Below are 17,647 nucleotides of genomic sequence, written 5' to 3' on the forward strand. Positions count from 1 at the left end.
GGAAGTGACTGATGCTTGATTTCATGTCGACCCGCTCCGACTGTGGAGGCAGAACCTGAACCAGAAGCAGCAGAGATTCATGTCTCTGTCTAAAGTCTGGCTGTTCTCGTCTTGCTAGTGTGACGACCTCCTCCCACTCTTTCTGTGGGTTCTTTGTGTGTGCTGTTTTTTTTTTTTTTTTGTAGGCTTCTTGCTGATGAGATGGGCTGAGCAGCTGAGTGTTGTCAACATGGGGAGAGCAAAGCTCGGGAGCGTTGGCATGACCGATTGAAAGAAAACATGATAGTAATTTAAAAAGCAAACTTGGTGGAATAGTAGAAAAGTCGGAATTTCAGCCAATCCACTGAGCACTGGATGTCATTTTAATGTTGCATCTATGTTGTAGCTCTCATATAGTAGAGTAGGGGTATCTGGCAAAACTTCACCAGTTAACAAGGTCCATGGAGAATCCAGAATACTTGAAAAAGAGAGAAAAAAAAAAAGCTCCAGCAACACTTAACAAAGAAGGTCACAAGAACAAAAGAAGACAACTTTACTTGACCGACGTGTTTTGAGAGTAATGATAAAAGCAGCAAGGAATATATCAAACACAACAGGAAAAGGGGCACTACAAACACTCTGTCCAGAGTATTTGGGAGCAATAACAAGATAGGGAAACACATTTGTTAACACATTTAACAAAGGAGAAGACAAGAACAAGGAGGGAGTCTATAAAAAGTCATTAATAGGAAAAAAAAGTAACTCTCAGCCCAGAATATGTCCAGCTGAACGTAGACCACTTTAAACCCAAGCAGTTAAATTCATTTATTACATGTTATATATATCACACAAATAACTGTTAATGCCTTAGATCTGCAACTGAAGTCCATATTGTGCTATAATAATTTTAATTTCCATTTCTGGATGTTCTGAATCTGTCCAGCTATATCAAGGCTATATCTAGCCCACTTCTTATGATTATAAAAAGGCAAAGTGTGCAGATAGTGTGCAGTTGAAACCGTGGGCTGCCTCTGGCTCCAGTGCAGGTGGCACTGAAGGTGAAGTGTCCCTCTGATGACCTCTGTCCCACTGTGTTTGACTCTGAAAGTGATAATGATTTTTCAGCCTTTGTTTCAAATGGTCATGTTCCAAAAAAAAGTGTCAGTTTAAAATCCCCAGGGACACTGGCAGGAAACATACAGTAGTTTTGTCTGTGAGTTGGTTCTACTATTCTCCTCTGATTCAAATACAGTACAAGGGGCACGCAGGCATTTTTAAAACTATGACAGAGCTTATTAGCCTGTACAGAGATAGACAACCCTACTGGCAAAACTGTTTCAGCCTCACTTTCAGAGAGGTCACACTCTGTGACCACTTAGACACCAAGGGTCCTGGGCCGTGCAGTAACCAATGGGGGATTGAAATTGCAAATTTCATACCTAGGTTTGTCAAGGATCTTTATGGAACAACAGAAGCCATGTGGTCTTGTCCTCCATTATCAAACGTGCTTAACACCTTTCTCTTCTTTTCTGCCCCACTCCTGTCCTGTAGGACTCTTACTATTCATGGGTCTGGAAATACAAAGCATACAATTTTACAAACATCCCAACACATAGGCTATATAAAGTTATTTTAAATTATTGATCATTTTACACATTGTTTTGTTTGTTTTAAACACCAAGCTCTCTCTTCCAAGATTTTTCTCAAAGAAAGAGCATCTATGCCGATTAGCATTCTCTAAACAAAGAGCAGCACTGTTCAACTACATCAACACACCCACTCACTGCACTGTGGTTGAACTTTGGCCATCCTCTGCTCTACTGTGATGTTTCAGACACAAAGGAGTTCTCTACGGAAGTGGCTGTTATGCACAAGCTTACAAATGCAAAGAAAACATCACTGGGGCGTCCACACCTGTAGCACTGCTGGTCTGGTACGGCCTGAACCAGGAGCTGGTCCTGGTTTTAGAGAGACCAGTCCCTGCAGAGAACCACCTCAAGTACAAAGATAACCAGGGAAGCTTCCTATGAGAGGAGGCAGGTGTGAACTTCCTTGGTTATTGTTCTCTTTGATTACCAATAATCTTTGAGTGGTATCACACAAGGGTGAAAAACTGGGTATTTTACCAGTCACAACAATCCTCCAGTGCAGATGCAGCTAAAACCTATCAGCATGAAAACAAGATACTGTCAGACCTTCAACCTGCATGTTGATGCTGCATCAGTCTACATGTTGACTGTAAACTCAAACTGTGTCACAGTACACAGTCCTGTGATGTCACCTGCCAGTCACGGCTCAGGGAACAGAGCACTCAATCAGTTCTTGAACCGACACAGAGAGAAGGCAGAGTTTCCCAGCTGACCCTGAAGGCAGCGGCAGGAGGAGGTTTGTGTTTTTGACCTTCAACGTGACTGCACTTTCACTGTTTGAGTTGGCAATGTTGGCACGTTAGCTCAACGACTCACCTGCTGCAGCTCATTCTCCTGGACTCACCTGCACAGGTAGGCTATGGCATTTCAGACTGGACAGGTGTCTGATGATGGTGAGTTCATTGTCACCATTTGAATCATTTTTTTGTTGTTGTTTTTTTTACATTGTCACAACAGGTGTCAGGCATCCTCAGCCGTCTGCACTGGTGTCTTAGGTAGTTTGTGAGATCTAGATTTTCTCTGCTTTTTTTAAAAAAACTGATAAACGACCTGTCAGGAGGGAAATATCTAATTTATTCCAGTTCTGCACTTTGCATGTTAACTGTATTTATATCCTTTTTAATATTAATTTTACATTGAATCTGTCTTTTCCACAACAGGATGTTTGAATCATTGTTAATGTTCAGTAACTCATGTTTGAAAGACTCCATCCAAGTGCATTATGGGAAATGTAACTGTTTATCTGTCACAACAATAACCTAAGAGATAAAGTGAAGCTTTTCCATCAAGTGAAAAACTACTAGTTAACTTATTTAACTTCTTCTCTCTGTCTAAGGTCTCTAGGTGAGCTTTGATTGGCAGGCCATGGACCAATCACTGTCCAGTGGGCGGGGTCATCTGAGCGTGCTCAGTTGTTTCCCGCCCTCTGTGGGCAGAGACATTGCAGTTGCTGTGGTGAAGCCCTTGGGAGCCACATTGGGAAACCCTGACGCCCACAGCCAGTTGCATACAGACAGACAGGTGTGTGTGTGTGTGTGTGTGTGTGTGTGTGTGTGTGTGTGTGTGTGTGTGTATGGGTACGTGACCTGTATGGAAAGTTAAACACACACTCTGGTGTTGATCTGTAATCAGCGTTTGAGTCTAAAAATCATTCACAGAGTTAAACAGTCATATTTAAATCGTGGTCTTTCACAAGGGGCGAGGGGTCATCACAGGCCTGCTCCACGTAGAGACAGGTGTTCCTAATAAACTGGACAATGACATCACAGCAGCACCTGGTGTCACCTTGGCTTGTGTCTCCAGGTGAAGTGGACGATGGAGGTGCTGTGTTACGGTTTGACTCTTGCATTGGACGGAGACACGGTCACGGTCAAGCTCTGTGTCGACGTCTACACCGACTGGCTGATGGCCCTGGTTTCTCCAAAGAACTCCATCCCACCGCCGATCAACCGAGAGCCCAACCTGTACATCCAGAAGATTCTCCGACACCTGTACAGTCTGTTCCTGGCCAGGTAGACTGACTTGTGACCTATTGACTCCATCACTTTAAAGTACCTGGTGACCTTTGCTGACCTCATCGTGACCTTTGATGGACCCGAAGGTGCTCTGATCTAATGAAGTCCCTCGGCAGGTCAGACCAGGTGAGTCCGGTCTACCTGTCTCTCTGTCAGCAGGTGTTGTCTGCGGTGCGGTCGTTGGCCAGAGAGAGCACCACGATGACCAGAGACACCTGGGAGACGCTGCTGCACTTCCTGCTCCGCATCAACCACTCCATCCTGGCCCCGCCCACTCCTGCAGGTGAGACAATGACCGCACTCACTCGTGTCTGTCAGTCAGCAGGTGGAGTGTCTCACCTGTCCATCTCTCTCCTGGCTCTTTCTCTCCTTTCTCTCTCGAACGTGTCCGTCTTTTACTTGTCTTTCATCTCTCTCTCTCACCTCTCCATTCCTCTCTTCTTTTTGTGACCTCTCTCTCTCTCTCTCTCTCTCTCTCTCACCTGTCTGTCTCTCAGCGGCTGGTGTCTCTGACCTGTCGATGTCGATCCTCTTCGAGGTCTGGTTGTTGTCTTGCTCCCGTTGTTTCCCGTCTCACTCCCTGTGGCAGATGTGCAGACAGATGTTGAGCGGCTGGAGACATCAGCCTGTGGTGGTGGAACAGTGGAACCGAGTCGTTGCAGCGTTAACCTCCAGGTGTGACTCAGTTTGTAGGTCATCATCGTCTCAGTGACCACACACACACACACACACACGCACACACACGCACACACACACACACACACACACACACACACACACACACACACACACACACACACACACACACACACACACACACACACACGCAGGTTACAGGTTATACATGTTAACAGAGGTGTGATGAGTTCCCTTAGGTTGTTGTGTTGTTTGTTTTCTTATGTTGTGCTGTTTTATTTAGGTGTTTTGTTGTGTTAATGTTGTTAATCCGTTGTGTTGTGGTTTTGCCTTGCCATTGCGTTATTATTGTTAGTGCGTTGCTTTAGTGGAATTGTTGTTATGTGGATATTATGTTGTTATTGTTGTGTTGTGGTATTATGTTGTTGTGCAATGTTGCATTTTGTTGTTGTTTTTGTTATGTTGTTCTGATGATTTTGTGTTTTTAATGTTTAATAATTGTTGTTTTCACGTTGTTCCATTACATTCTTCAGTCAGTGTTGTTGTGTTGTAGTATTGCTGCTGTGTAATGGTATTGTATTGTCATTGTCATCATTTTACATTAATGGTGCGTATTAATGTAACATAATTTCATTAATGGTGCGTTAATGGTGGTACATTAATGCATTGCATTGTTGTTGTGCCATCATGGTTGTGTTGTGACAGGTTGCTGCTGCTGACCTTCGGCCCCTCTTTCCCTGAGTTTAAAGTCCCAGACGAGGACGCGGCTCTGATCCCTCCGGACCTGGACGAAGACAGAGTCCCTCAGACCTGGTTCAGGTTCCTACACTTGTTCAGGTAGCACATCCTGAAACATGTTTTAATGTCTATAAAATGCAGTTGACTTCATGACATGGTGTTTTGCGCTAACACTCACTCTTTGCCTTCACTCAGTCACCCGGTCGTTGTTGGTTCAGCTCCTTCTTCTCAGGAGGAGGTGTCAAGAGGAGGAGCAGGAGGGGACAGTCAGCAGCCAAGTATCTTCTTCAGAGCCATGAGAGGAGTCAGCACACTGGTTGATGCCTTCCTGGGTACTCTAATCTCATCTTCGGACCCCTACCCTTCCCTGACCAGATGTCTACCTATTTAAAACCTGAACCCTTCCTGAACCGAGACCACAAACTAACCTACTAATGACAGTCTGACATTCCCGTTTATCATTTCACAAATCATCAGTTTAAAGATATGTATACCTTAATCACAGTGGCTCACCCTGAAGAGCACAGCCCATGAAGGCATAGTCCTTGACATTATGATTCCCTGTCTCTCATACTGTCCTATCACAATCAGCTTCACTGCTCTGTGGTTTTCCCACTCACAGTGCAGTGTGAAGAGAAGGTGAAGAATAATTTTATTACAATCTGAATCTTACTTTCGTTGTTTGGACCAATATGTGAACAAAATGCTGAGTAGTTGGTGTGAGTAGTAAATGTACATTTTTGTCTGCAGGGGTGACGGTGGTCAACAAAGAAACAACAGAGCTGCTGCTGCCAAACACTGGTATACACACATACTACACATTTATACTACTATGTATGAATATATACACATATCATACACTCATTACCCAATGGTATACAAGCATTTCATGCACTACCCAGTACCTACACAATGGTATACACACATTACTTATACTGGTATACACACATTACTTACACACTTGTTTACACTTGTTGTCTATGTACTTAGACTTAAATACTTTATTGTCATTGTCATAATAACACAGTTATAAATAACAAGTGGAGTCCAACGCAGAAGGTTTGGTTGAAACCGGACCAGTGACCAAAAACTAAACAGGCGATTTTCAAAACTTCTAACCCCCGGGGGTGTCGAAAATGGGCATTTTGGTCCAAAATTCAAATTTCTCCAAACTCCAATATATAATCTGGGGGGACCGAGTGGAGTCCAACGCAGAAGGTTTGGTTGAAATCGGACAGTGGTTTTTGTGGCGAGTTATCGATTAAAGCAGCTTAATACTGATGCAGAACTAGTACAAAAAGTGCATATTACATTATTATATTACATTATATTAATGTCCAGAGGAGCCTAGCAGGAAAAAAAGTGCATTTAGTGCATACACTGATAAACACATGATAACTTTACACTAATATGATTCAGTTGATGTGTTTCTCCAGGGATGACATCAAGGATCAATTTCAGAGACCGGATACCGTCTCTTGGTAAATGAGATTAACCTGACTGATCATGTCAATCTAATCAATAAACCAATCAAAGTAGAGGTCAACTCGATTGATTAAAGATAATTTTATTGACCACATTAATTAAAATCGAACCTTTAATCTTACCTGGACGTTTGTTTTTTACCTTGTCCCCCCCAGGTGTTGCTGTGACTAAGAGCCCCTTCAGAGACCGCCTCCCTGCCTACGGTAGGCCCCGCCCCCCAGCCCTGACTTGACTGGTGGATTTGGATCTGTAGTCTCAGAACAGTGGTCCTCATGTTGCGTGATCTCCTCAGGTTTCTCCCGGCCTCGTTCTGGCAGTGCTCCGCCCACCCCAGTCAACATCCTGAGTCTGCCCAGTGCCCCTCCCTCCACCACGTCTCCCCCAATGCACAGACGACTAAAACCTGCACAAGTTTCCAAGTCAACTGGCAGAAATGTTGGTCTGATATCTGTACGCCTATCTTCTGTCTTGTCTCGGTACGTTTGATCCCTCCTCTGACCTGTGGGTCTCCTTCCTCTCTCCTCTCAGATGTTCTCCTCCCCCCAGCACTGCAAGTCCTCTCCCCATCCTCCCTCCTTCCCTTCCTCTCTATGCTCCAGTCCCAGACCCCCGCCCTCCCCACTCAGGTGCAACGTGGATGCCATCCTGCACCTGTTTGGCTCCTGGTTGTTCGATGCCGCTCTGATCAACCGAGACCCCGGTTAGTCCGGTCAATACTCTGTCTGCACTACTACAGTACTACTGCAGTAATACACATGCTGCACACTGTACTACGGGAATACTGCAGGTGTCCGCATGATAAGATCTGTGTCTCCTGCAGCTGGTCACAGTGATGTCACTGTGATGTCAGAGCGGTGGGCGGCGGGTCGAGCCGAGGCCTGCGGGACGCTCTGCAGGATCGTCACCTGTAAGAAGTCAGCGGAGGACATCCTGCCTGTCTACCTGTCCAGGTACATACGTAGTATCTGCTAACCTGTGCAGGTCTCCAGCTACATGGATGATGTTGTGATTGTGGTTCTCCTCGTCTCCTCCCTCAGGTTCTACATGGTTCTCCTGCAGGGTCTCCAGGGGTGTGAGGGGGCGTGTCTCCCTGTCCTGGCGTCCGTCCTGTTAAACTCCACCTGTCTGTTCTGCTGCGACCTGAGAGGAGTCAACCTGCTGCTCCCCTCCTTCATCCCAGCTCTGGAGAACGTGCTACTCGACAGGTACAAGTACTACTGTGAATGCGTGAAGTACCACAACTGCAAACATTACTACTGAGAACATTACTTCTCATTACAATCTGATGAAGCTCGATGAGGCTCAGTGAGTCTTTGCTGGGGACAGGGGACGGTGACAATAGGTGTGTTGGACCGTTAGACTGGCGCTGTGAAACGTCGCCATGTCACATGACATTAACGCGCTGCAGAAGCGAGGCAGCAGCAATTTTCTGTGGTTCTCCTCCACCAGCAGAACCAGGAACCGCCTGTGTGACCACATCTACATCCTGATGCTGAAGCCCTCCCTGACATGCTGAACATCATGTCCTTTATTTTTTATCTATCATGGAATCAATGGTTCTAAATGAAACACCACGACCCATTCTCTTCCTTATTTCCAGAAAAAACATATTTTTTAATTTCCTGCCTCAACAGACTAATGCAGACTTGTTTCTGGCTTGAAAAAGTTTGAGTGTGTGTGTGTGTGTGAATAGGTGCAAATGACTTGTACAAAGTGTACAGAGTGTATAGGACTGACACTGTGACATGCTGAAAGCAGTCACACACACACACACACACACACACATGAGCTGAGATAACTACTTTCACTTCCAGGATTCCCTTGAGGCACATTTTCACTTCCTCTGTCAAACAGAGGAGTTTCCTGCTGCGCGCACACACACACACACACACACACACACACACACACACACACACACACACACACACACACACACACACACACACACACACACACACACACACACACACACACACACACACACAAACCACTATTCATCCACAGATATTATGACCCACACTGATGTGTAGTTCACAGGTAACCACCCACCTGAGCTGTGGGAGCTGCTGTTTGTGATCCAGCAAAATGAGGATCAGCTCTTTCTGAGAGCTGAGTCAGAACAACCACAAACCGTGTGTGTGAGTCACTCCCAGTGCTGGGCAAATATCTGACAGTTTGTAATTAGGTTTATTTACTTACTCGTTACTTCTCTCAATGTTAGTTACAAGGGAAACTGACTTTTGCACTACTTTTTCCCCCTTCCTTTGTTCACTTATTAATGTCAACGTGGCTTTTATTTCGGTGTTCCTGTGGCTCAGTGTGGTACAAGACACCTAACCAGCCAAAGGTCTATCATCATCCATCAGTATCAGTGGGAGAATAAAACACAATAGATAGGTTTTGAAACTTCTGATAGATGTCTCTCAACAGGTCTTCAAAACAGGCTTTAATGTATTTGCATGACAGTTAAAGCAGAAGTAAGCGATCTGGTCGTTTTGGCTAACTTCTTGTCAGCCGATGGAGTTAGCAGTCCCCGCCCTCGTCCCTACGTCACCACATTCACGCGCATCCCTTGGCTGCACACACAGCCCTTCATGCTGTTCTCTCTCCTCATTGGATAAAGATTGTAGGATACAAGGAAAGTTTTCTCCTCGGCTTATAGCAGAGCAGAGTGACTGACAGACCCGTGTTTCAGACCAAACACTCTATGTAAGTGATTTCCGTCGGAAGATATAACTATTTAAGACTTATATTAACACAAATATTCCGCTTACTTCTGCTTTAATTCAACCCTAAATGATCTACCATTGTGTGGGCTTGGGCTCATGCTGTGACCACGTCCATTACTGTAAGTCAGGAGATAAATGATCATACAATAATCATTTAAAGTTGTTGCTATTTTCACATAAATTAACAAGTAATGATTTCATTCAATAATAGTTAATTGTGTTGTTAAATTTGAAAAAGTTACACAACTCATCATTGAAAAAAGTGGTAGAATTAGTAATTTGTTACTCAGTTACTTACTTATTTAGTAATGCGATACTCCCAACCCTGGTCATTACTTACACCTACAGATACCTACAACTTACTCTACTGATTCAGACATGTGTGACTGCAGGTAACTCTCTCTCTCTCATTCTCTCTCGCCCAGAGAGCTGCTGAGGTTTAAGAGTTTTGTGAGTCCGGTGGATTTGAGACGAGCCTCCATCCTCATCCTTCTGTCCCTGCTGCCCCTCTCTCTGCAGTTTGGATCCATCCAATCCGAGGTAACCTCCCACACACCGGGTTAAACACCTACACCTGAGCAGACATGACATCCAGTTATAACCAGTGACACTGACGTTCACCTTTGTGTGCGTGTGCGCAGGTGCTGCTGGACAAGCATATCACCGGTATTGAAGTCACAGCAGGTAGCTTCCTGTCCCTGAAGCCCCGCCTCATCAGCGTTCTCATTGGCGCTCTGCAGACGGAGACGAACGCCTCCAACACGCAGGTGATCCTGGGTCAGTCGCAGATCCTGGTTCTGTTTATAATTCGACACAGTGAAACATTAAACACAGCTCTGACTGGTCTCTGTTGAACTGATGCAGCCGCCATGTTGAACCTGGTTCAGGACCTGGCTCTGGTGCAAGCTGCAGGACAAACTCAGGTGAATCTACTGACATCCACTGATGTCTACTGACGTCTACTCCTGACTTCTAGACAGCTTTTTAAGTGCTTTACACAACAAAAAATATAAAACATAATAAAGATAACAGACCTACAGTAAAAAAGTAAATAAATAAAAAAAATTGTAAAAAGTAGTGTAGTAGTAGTCAGTTGATTAAGAAATTGAATGGTGATTAATCACATGAGTCTCCATAGTTAATCACGATGAATCGCACATTGATCACACTTTTTTTTTGTTTATTTTAAGTGTTGTAATTCTGGGTTTTCTAGGAAAATCAGTCCCAGCATGGTGGAGCCAGTAGAACCAGATGGGCGGCGGGACCCGGACCCGGGGGAACTAGTGGGACCAGTGGAAACAGACGAACCAGAGGAACCACTGGTTAATGATCATCATCTGGTTTCTGATTTGTTGCACTGTAATGATTTGTAATATTGACCCAGTGTGTTGTGGATATCTGACAGTGACCATGTGTTTTTTCTGTGTGTGTGTGTGTGTCCATGACAACCAGCTGTCCAATCAGACGCAGCAGGGGTTCTGTGGGTCCAGTTTGTGCGTTTGCTGACTCAGCGTCTGACGTCTCAGTGGAGGAACGACTCAGCAGTTTGTCTTTCTGCACTAGAAGTACTGGGAGGACTGGCAAAGGTGGACACACACTCACACACACATCACGCACACACCGGAACTGACGTTGTTCGACCTGTAACTCTGTGGTGTGGTCCTGCAGGTTGAGGTGAGGGTGGAGGAGCTGGAGAGGAGGCGAGCGGTCAGTTCTGTCTGTACTTACATCGTGTTTCAGTGCAGTCGTCCTCCTCCCCTTCACTCCAGAGATCTTCACTCCATCATCGTCGCTGCCTTCCACTGTCTGAACATCTGGTTCACTCAGCACCCTGCCATGTTGGACCAACAGGTAACTGACTGACGAGTCACTGACCAACAGGTAACTGATCTACACACAGGTAACTAAACTTAACTTATGGAGGTGCATTTGTGTCTTTATTATTCAATTCAACAAAAAATATATTTTCAATCAAAACAAACTTCACTTCAATCAAAAAAAACCCTTTTCAATCAAAAGAAAGACTTTTTTTTCTTTGATTGAATAATAAAGACACAAATGTACCCCTAAACAACAGAGAAGTGACCGACATGTAACTAACTCTAACTCATGCAGTTGACCTACAGGTAATTAACCGCCAGGTAACTGACCATCAGGTAAATGACCAACACACAGTCAGTAACTGATCAAAAGGTAACTGACCAACATATATATAAAACTAGGTCCAAGAGTCTCAGACCACTTCCTAATTCAAAGTGAATAGGAGGCAACGTGGCAACGTGGCTCCACTGTGGACCCCGCTCCATGTGTGTGTGTTTATATGTTCACGTGTATTAGTTGTGTGCAGTAGGCTATATAGTTGTGTTATGTGTTTCAGGAGTGTTTGTTGGAGGTTCTGGAGATTGTGGAACTGGGGATTTCAGGCAGTAAGTCCAGACAGGAAGAGGAAGTGAAGAGCAAAGAGGAGAAGGAGCTGAACCCCGCCTCTCTGCGGGTCAAGGAGGCAGCCGAGGCCACATTGAGCTGGTGAGCAAAACAAACACACCCTGAAACGTCACCTTGCTGTTTCCGCTGTTCTCTTGGACTTGGAAAATTAAAGTGCAAAATAAACAAAAGCTGTTTTTGTTTTTTTATTAGTGTGATGCAGGTATCGGGAGGATTGCCGTTCGTTGGTGGGTTGCTGGATGAGGATGCTCTGATTGGCTGTCCTAGTTTGAGTGACAGCAGTGTAAGGAAGTTCAGGTACTTTGTGGTGGACAGCTCAGTGATACTGGCCATGCTGGAGCGACCACCAGGAACTGAGCAGGGTGAGTCCTGTCACTGACCCTGAAGGAGCCGCAACACAAAACCCCAAAACCATGACATGCAGTGTAATTATTAATAACTGAATTGAAAGTGAGTTGCTTCATTGATAATGCTTTAACATATTGGTATGTGCAGCATCATGCCCATCGCTCACAATGCTGATCAGAGGTCCATCAGGGCGGCACAGCTGGACTCTACAGCTCAACCTGGAGCCCAGAGAGGGAAAAACACCTACACAGGTAAACACATTTACAACACAAGTGGTAATAACAATAAAGTGACACGCAAACAGGCTCCAGATCAGTGTTTTATCATGTTCGCCTGTTCCTTTAACGCAGAAAACTCTGATCCCAGAACACGCTGGTGTGGTCCAGGAGGATTCAGCCGTACGATGTGCCATCAAACAGCAGCTTGTTCCTGAAAACAGCGACAGAGTTCCTTCACCCAAAGCAGAGCTGAGTATACCAGCGCTGCATGAGTCCATTAGCGAGGGGGTAGGAACTTCAACTACGTTAAGAAGTTGATGATATTTAGGTCTTTACTTGTCTGGATCTACTGTGGCGTTCCTCAGGTACCAGTCCTCCTCCTAAACTCCTCCTCTCTCAGGTGCAGCAGCAGCTGGAGCGTCTGCGAGCGGCATGTAAGAGGCAGCGCCAGGTTGAGGAAATGCTACAGGCAAGTCGTCATTCAGTTGTCATGACGACCTGCAAGCCGCCGCCTCCGGTCACCAGCTTTCAGACGGCAAGACTCTTCCTGTCCAACCTGGGTTTGCTGACACCTGAGACGCTGAAGGTACAGAGGACAGAGCTCAATTCAGAAGTCTACTGATGTATTTAGACCTGTGTTGTCTCACCTGTCCCCACCTCACCTGTCCGTAGGATCGAGGTACCGGTGGCGTCCCTCCTCAGCTGGTGTCTCTGGATCCGTCTCTTCCAGGATTCCCGAAGGACTTGAGACGTTTGGATCAGATGCCGTTCAGAAACTGTGACTCTGCCTTCGTCTTCTACATGAAAGCTGGACAGAGGACAGTTGCTGAGGTCACACACACCTGTCTGTCCCACCTGTACATCAGCTGCTGCTGAAGTTATACTCACCTGTCTGTCTGTGTCTCTGCAGATGTTAAGGAACGTTGAGTCCAGGTGTAACGTCCCGTCTTACTTCCTGGACTTCCTGTCTTCTCTTGGTTGGCCAGTGGAGGTGGAACCACGACGGGGGAGCAGCACTGACAGCAGTAGGACAAGTGAGCGCTCTGATTGGTCCACTTGATGTCTGAGGTCATCAGAGGTCACTCTGTTCCGACTGATTGTTTTCTGACTCCCAGAATTCCCTGCTGTGCTGGGTGACAGTGGAGGGGGCGTGTTCGATGGGGAGAGGTTCGTCCTGAGGTTCGCGGACGCTCTGACGGAGCTCACCTTCATCGTCCCATCATCGACCCACAGTCAGTGTCTGATGATGTCATAATCAGAAAATATAGTCTCTAGTGACTAACATGGTCAGTTTCCTTCATGACCATATAAGGAGAAGGGAGTTTTATTAGCTTGTATTTCCTTCCACTTAATAGGCCTACTTAAAGAGATAGTTCTGTTTTTTAGCGTTTCAGGTGAATTGATACAGCGCGTCGCAAAGCCTACCTGCATGGAGGAATAGTGAGTCAGTTGGTTAATTCCAGATAAACTAACTTTTTTCCGACCAGCTGATGCACTGTAAATATTTACTTTATAACTTACTCTTGAACTGGTGTATGATATTGAAACGAGACTTCTCGTGAGCAGCGTAAATACGCTAATGAATTGTCCCTCATTCACAACAATGGACTGCCTGTGTATCGTAATGCGCTGCTTTTTTTCAGTGGGGGGTGGGGGGGGGGCTTTCTACTACAGATATTAAACTTAGTGGCCATTTTTACCTCATACAACCCCCTACTATTTAACTACTCAACTATCTAACCCTTTTCTTCAGTTTCTGCTTGTTGAACGCCCATACCTACCGCCGTTGGCCTAGGCCACTTTCTGTGACACACTGCTCTCTAATGAATCCTGTAATATCTGTAACAGACATTTACTCTCTTTTATGCTTGTAATAATCTTGTCTTCTATGCTTGAATATCCTTGTTATTAACTTTTATGCCTTGTTTCTGCTGAATGTTTGTATTGTTGTGTATATTTGCTATTGTCTTTTAACCTATCTTTTCTCCCTCACAGCCCCCCCCCCCCCCCCCTCAAGAAGCTTATGCCTCTTGTCAGGCCATCATTGTAAATAAGAACATGTTCTTAATTGATTTCGCCTGGTTAAATAAAGGTTAAATAAAATAAAAAAAACTTCAAAAAAAACTGGAATATCCTTTTAACTCTAATCCCTTTTTTTGTTCAAAGTAGTTGTTGGGTTGAAGAGCCCAAAGGCGGCGGAGTCTCCAACTGAGTCGTCATACCACAGACACCACTCTGAGCTTGGCCAAGACTCCACCCACCAATCCACAGTGCGTACCTTCAAAATAAAAGCCCTTTTCACTTGGTTATCATTGACTTGTCTGTCTCTCTCTGAACTGTATGTCTATCAAAGTCCCATCTCTCTTTGACCTGTCCTTCTCTCATCTGTCTGTCCAGACTTCTCCAGTTGAAGACAGGAAGTCTTTTCCTTCTGTGTTGTCATTCATTGGCTCTGAATCTAAACTGCTGATAGTTTGGGTCGAGCACTTTGATGACATTGGTAAATAACTCCATTACTAATGCATTTCAGAGAGTAACTAACTAAGTAACTGTAACTTACCATCAGTAGAGATGGAGGAGTGATATCCCTCTGACCAGTGAGTCTGTGTTTCAGAGAGTTTTCCTCTGTCCGATCTACTGTCAGCAACGAAGATGGGGAAACTGATGAGGTACAGACACACGGACACGTCCTCCCTCTGACACTCACTGATTCTTTACCAACCTGATGATGTCTGTCCACCAACCTGTCTCACAGTGTCTCGGACGTCCAGCTCATCTTTATACATCCGCTGAAAACTGGACTCTACCGCATCCGTTTCCACGAGAACACCTCCAGCAAGTTCAGTCCAGTTGGTCCACTGGTCAGCGGGAGTGTGGTCAGCAAGAGGTCACTGGGTAAGTCTGTCTGTCTGTCCATCACCACCTGTCTTTCTGTCTTTCATCTGGCTCTCTTTCACCAGCTGTCTCTGTTCATCTCGGTCTACCTGTCTCTCTGTCTGATTATACAGTATATCTGCGTATATAGAAAATGTACCAACCGTACAGGACTGCACTCAAAATTCAAGTATTTTATTATGACACAAACATTTCGGGGAAAACCCTTCTTCAGCATGTAATAACAGGTAAACCATTGCAAACCCACATACACAGGTGTTTTTTTTTTTTATCAGCAATCACTGACAGCAGCTGCAGTGATGAGAGAGCAGAAAAAAAGAGAAAAAAACACACACGGGACAAACATTGCTGAACACAGTCAAGAAATATAACACAGTTATCCCACAACAAAAAAGAAAAAAAGAGAAAAACGTGGCTCCACAGAGCTCCCAAAACATTATCAAGGCACATCAACCCCTGCCTATATTTTAATTAATATTCATCTCTTAGTAATCTCACATATATTTTGATGTGAGGTTGTTGTTGTTTTTTTTAAAATCTTTTTTTATTTCTATTTTTATTATTATTATTATTATTTTTTACCATTTTTTAATATCACAAGCATTTAATACAATTAAGCATGTTTACAAACAACATTTTGAAGAGATGATTACTACCACATTCATCCCCTTCCCTTTGTAAAAGGATTTTTATCCCTATCCCCACCTCTAGGTGGACAGAGGGGGACGCTCAACCCGAGCGCGTTGTTTTTTTTTATCTCTATATACGTATCTGTGCAACCTTCCTGTCTCTGTGAAGCCTCACATAAACACCACTGAGACCTGATGATCATCAGCGCGTAGCAGTAATATTACTACTGTATCAGGGAAACAATCAGTCTATCCTGCTCAGCTCTTGGACCTCTCTCTTTAATGTGATGCTGTCTGATATAATACAGAAGTCACAGCTGTAGCACATACCAGTCCCCTCATAACTCATTTACCTCATGCTGTTTAATGCAGCCTCAACCAAGCCATTCATCGCTGCAGGGAAAAACATGCTTCATGCTACACAGCTGGTGTCTGGTCAGTGTTCGTCTCCTAACCGAGTCTGACACTTCCTTATGACATCAAGGCCAGTAATTTAATTGTAATGACTTATTTATTTATATAATGTATATATATAGTATTTTATGTACTATTATTATATTATCATTTATTGTTGTTAGCTTAATTAGCCTGCCTGTAGGTGTGAATATGAATGTGTGAGGTTGTTTGTCGTTACGTGTTGGCCCTGTGATAGACTGATGGCCTGACCTGTTTCCCCTGCAACCCAGCACGATGACTGGTATAGCTAATAGATGGATGAATTTCTTATATATATTCACTCAGTTTGATACTAAATATTTAACAAAACAAGCAAACATGGTGGGTTGAGTTCAGTATAAACTAAATATTTAATCTTTGGTTGTGTACTCCTACTCAAATTGTAAATAAATCAATTTTATCCTTGACTTGCAACACAGCGATTTGAATCCTACTTTTCCCTGGAGCCAACTTCTTCTCCAGAAAGTTTCATGTCCCACCACCTCATTACTTGTTTTTTGCCTTTAATCATTATGAGAGCAGACCTGCTGCTGTGACGTATCTAAACGTTTGGATGTTCCCTGCACCACCACTGATACTCTGACACTGAGGCTCCCAGCACATTAGGTTCAGCTGAGCCAGTGTCTGGTTGCTGTGAGGTGCTAATAATACATCAGGTTGTGCCGCTGCCTCGTCAGCCGAGTTGGTTTGAATTAATTAAAGTTCAAATGTAATGTTATTGAACATCCCATTGTTGATGTTAGCTCAGGCTCTTTCCAGGTGCGTTGTCTCCTGACAGTCACATCTCCAACACTCACTTTCTACTGCAGCATTACATTCATTCGGGGCGCCTGGGCCTGAGCCGTGTTTGTTACTGTTTGAAAACTAAAAGCAGTCTGTGATATCGTCTGTAGATTTATCCAGTTTGTCTTCAATGTGAAAAGGATCCTGTTAATTAATCTAATATTAATAAGGATCTTCTGTCTGTCTCAAGGTATCCTGGTCAGAGAGATGGTGATCAACTGTTGCCATCGACGGCGGCTGGAGAGTGACTCTGCCCCTCCGCCGCACATCAGGAGGAAGCACATGATCAATGACATCATCCATCGCTACCGCAGCCGCTGCTCAGAGCCCGCCTTCTACTCTGCCCTGTTTCGTGACCTCTGACCTCCACCCGATCCCTGACACAGCCGTGCAGTGTGAAGTTGTAAATCAGCCAATCAGAATCAGTTATTACTGTAGTTTTTTGAATAGGAGCTTAGCGGTTTACTGATGACACGTGTTACTGAGTGATGATGTCATCTGTGTGACTAATAAATGGTGTGTGTGTGTTAAACCGCTGTGTTTCTGTGTGACATGTAAAAACCTCACTTCACCTGCTGATTGGTCCACTGGTGAGCGATGTAACCGCTTAACTGGACTCCACAAACAAAACACTACCTCCTC

At 44.6% G+C, this 17,647-nt stretch overlaps 1 protein-coding gene across 1 annotated transcript; it reads left to right on the forward strand.

The window, feature by feature from the left end:
• Positions 1–2,505: 2,505 nt before the first annotated feature.
• Positions 2,506–17,368, forward strand: ralgapb (Ral GTPase activating protein non-catalytic subunit beta; the record flags this gene model as incomplete). Its single annotated transcript, XM_083972136.1, has 32 exons — positions 2,506–2,521; positions 2,965–3,149; positions 3,432–3,640; positions 3,760–3,926; positions 4,141–4,318; positions 4,985–5,116; positions 5,213–5,349; positions 5,768–5,818; positions 6,658–6,705; positions 6,795–6,937; positions 7,031–7,202; positions 7,323–7,452; positions 7,540–7,707; positions 9,657–9,771; positions 9,873–10,008; positions 10,096–10,154; positions 10,445–10,553; positions 10,684–10,817; positions 10,900–11,082; positions 11,609–11,757; positions 11,869–12,038; positions 12,172–12,275; positions 12,375–12,530; positions 12,643–12,828; positions 12,915–13,073; positions 13,153–13,267; positions 13,358–13,474; positions 14,412–14,512; positions 14,640–14,742; positions 14,887–14,911; positions 14,998–15,137; positions 17,196–17,368. The coding sequence occupies exons 2-32, from the start codon at positions 2,994–2,996 to the stop codon at positions 17,366–17,368; spliced, it is 4,125 nt and encodes a 1,374-aa protein (XP_083828262.1). The 5' UTR covers positions 2,506–2,521; positions 2,965–2,993.
• Positions 17,369–17,647: the final 279 nt, after the last annotated feature.

This window comes from Trachurus trachurus (assembly GCF_905171665.1).
Source record: "Trachurus trachurus genome assembly, chromosome: 5".
NCBI lineage: Eukaryota > Metazoa > Chordata > Actinopteri > Carangiformes > Carangidae > Trachurus > Trachurus trachurus.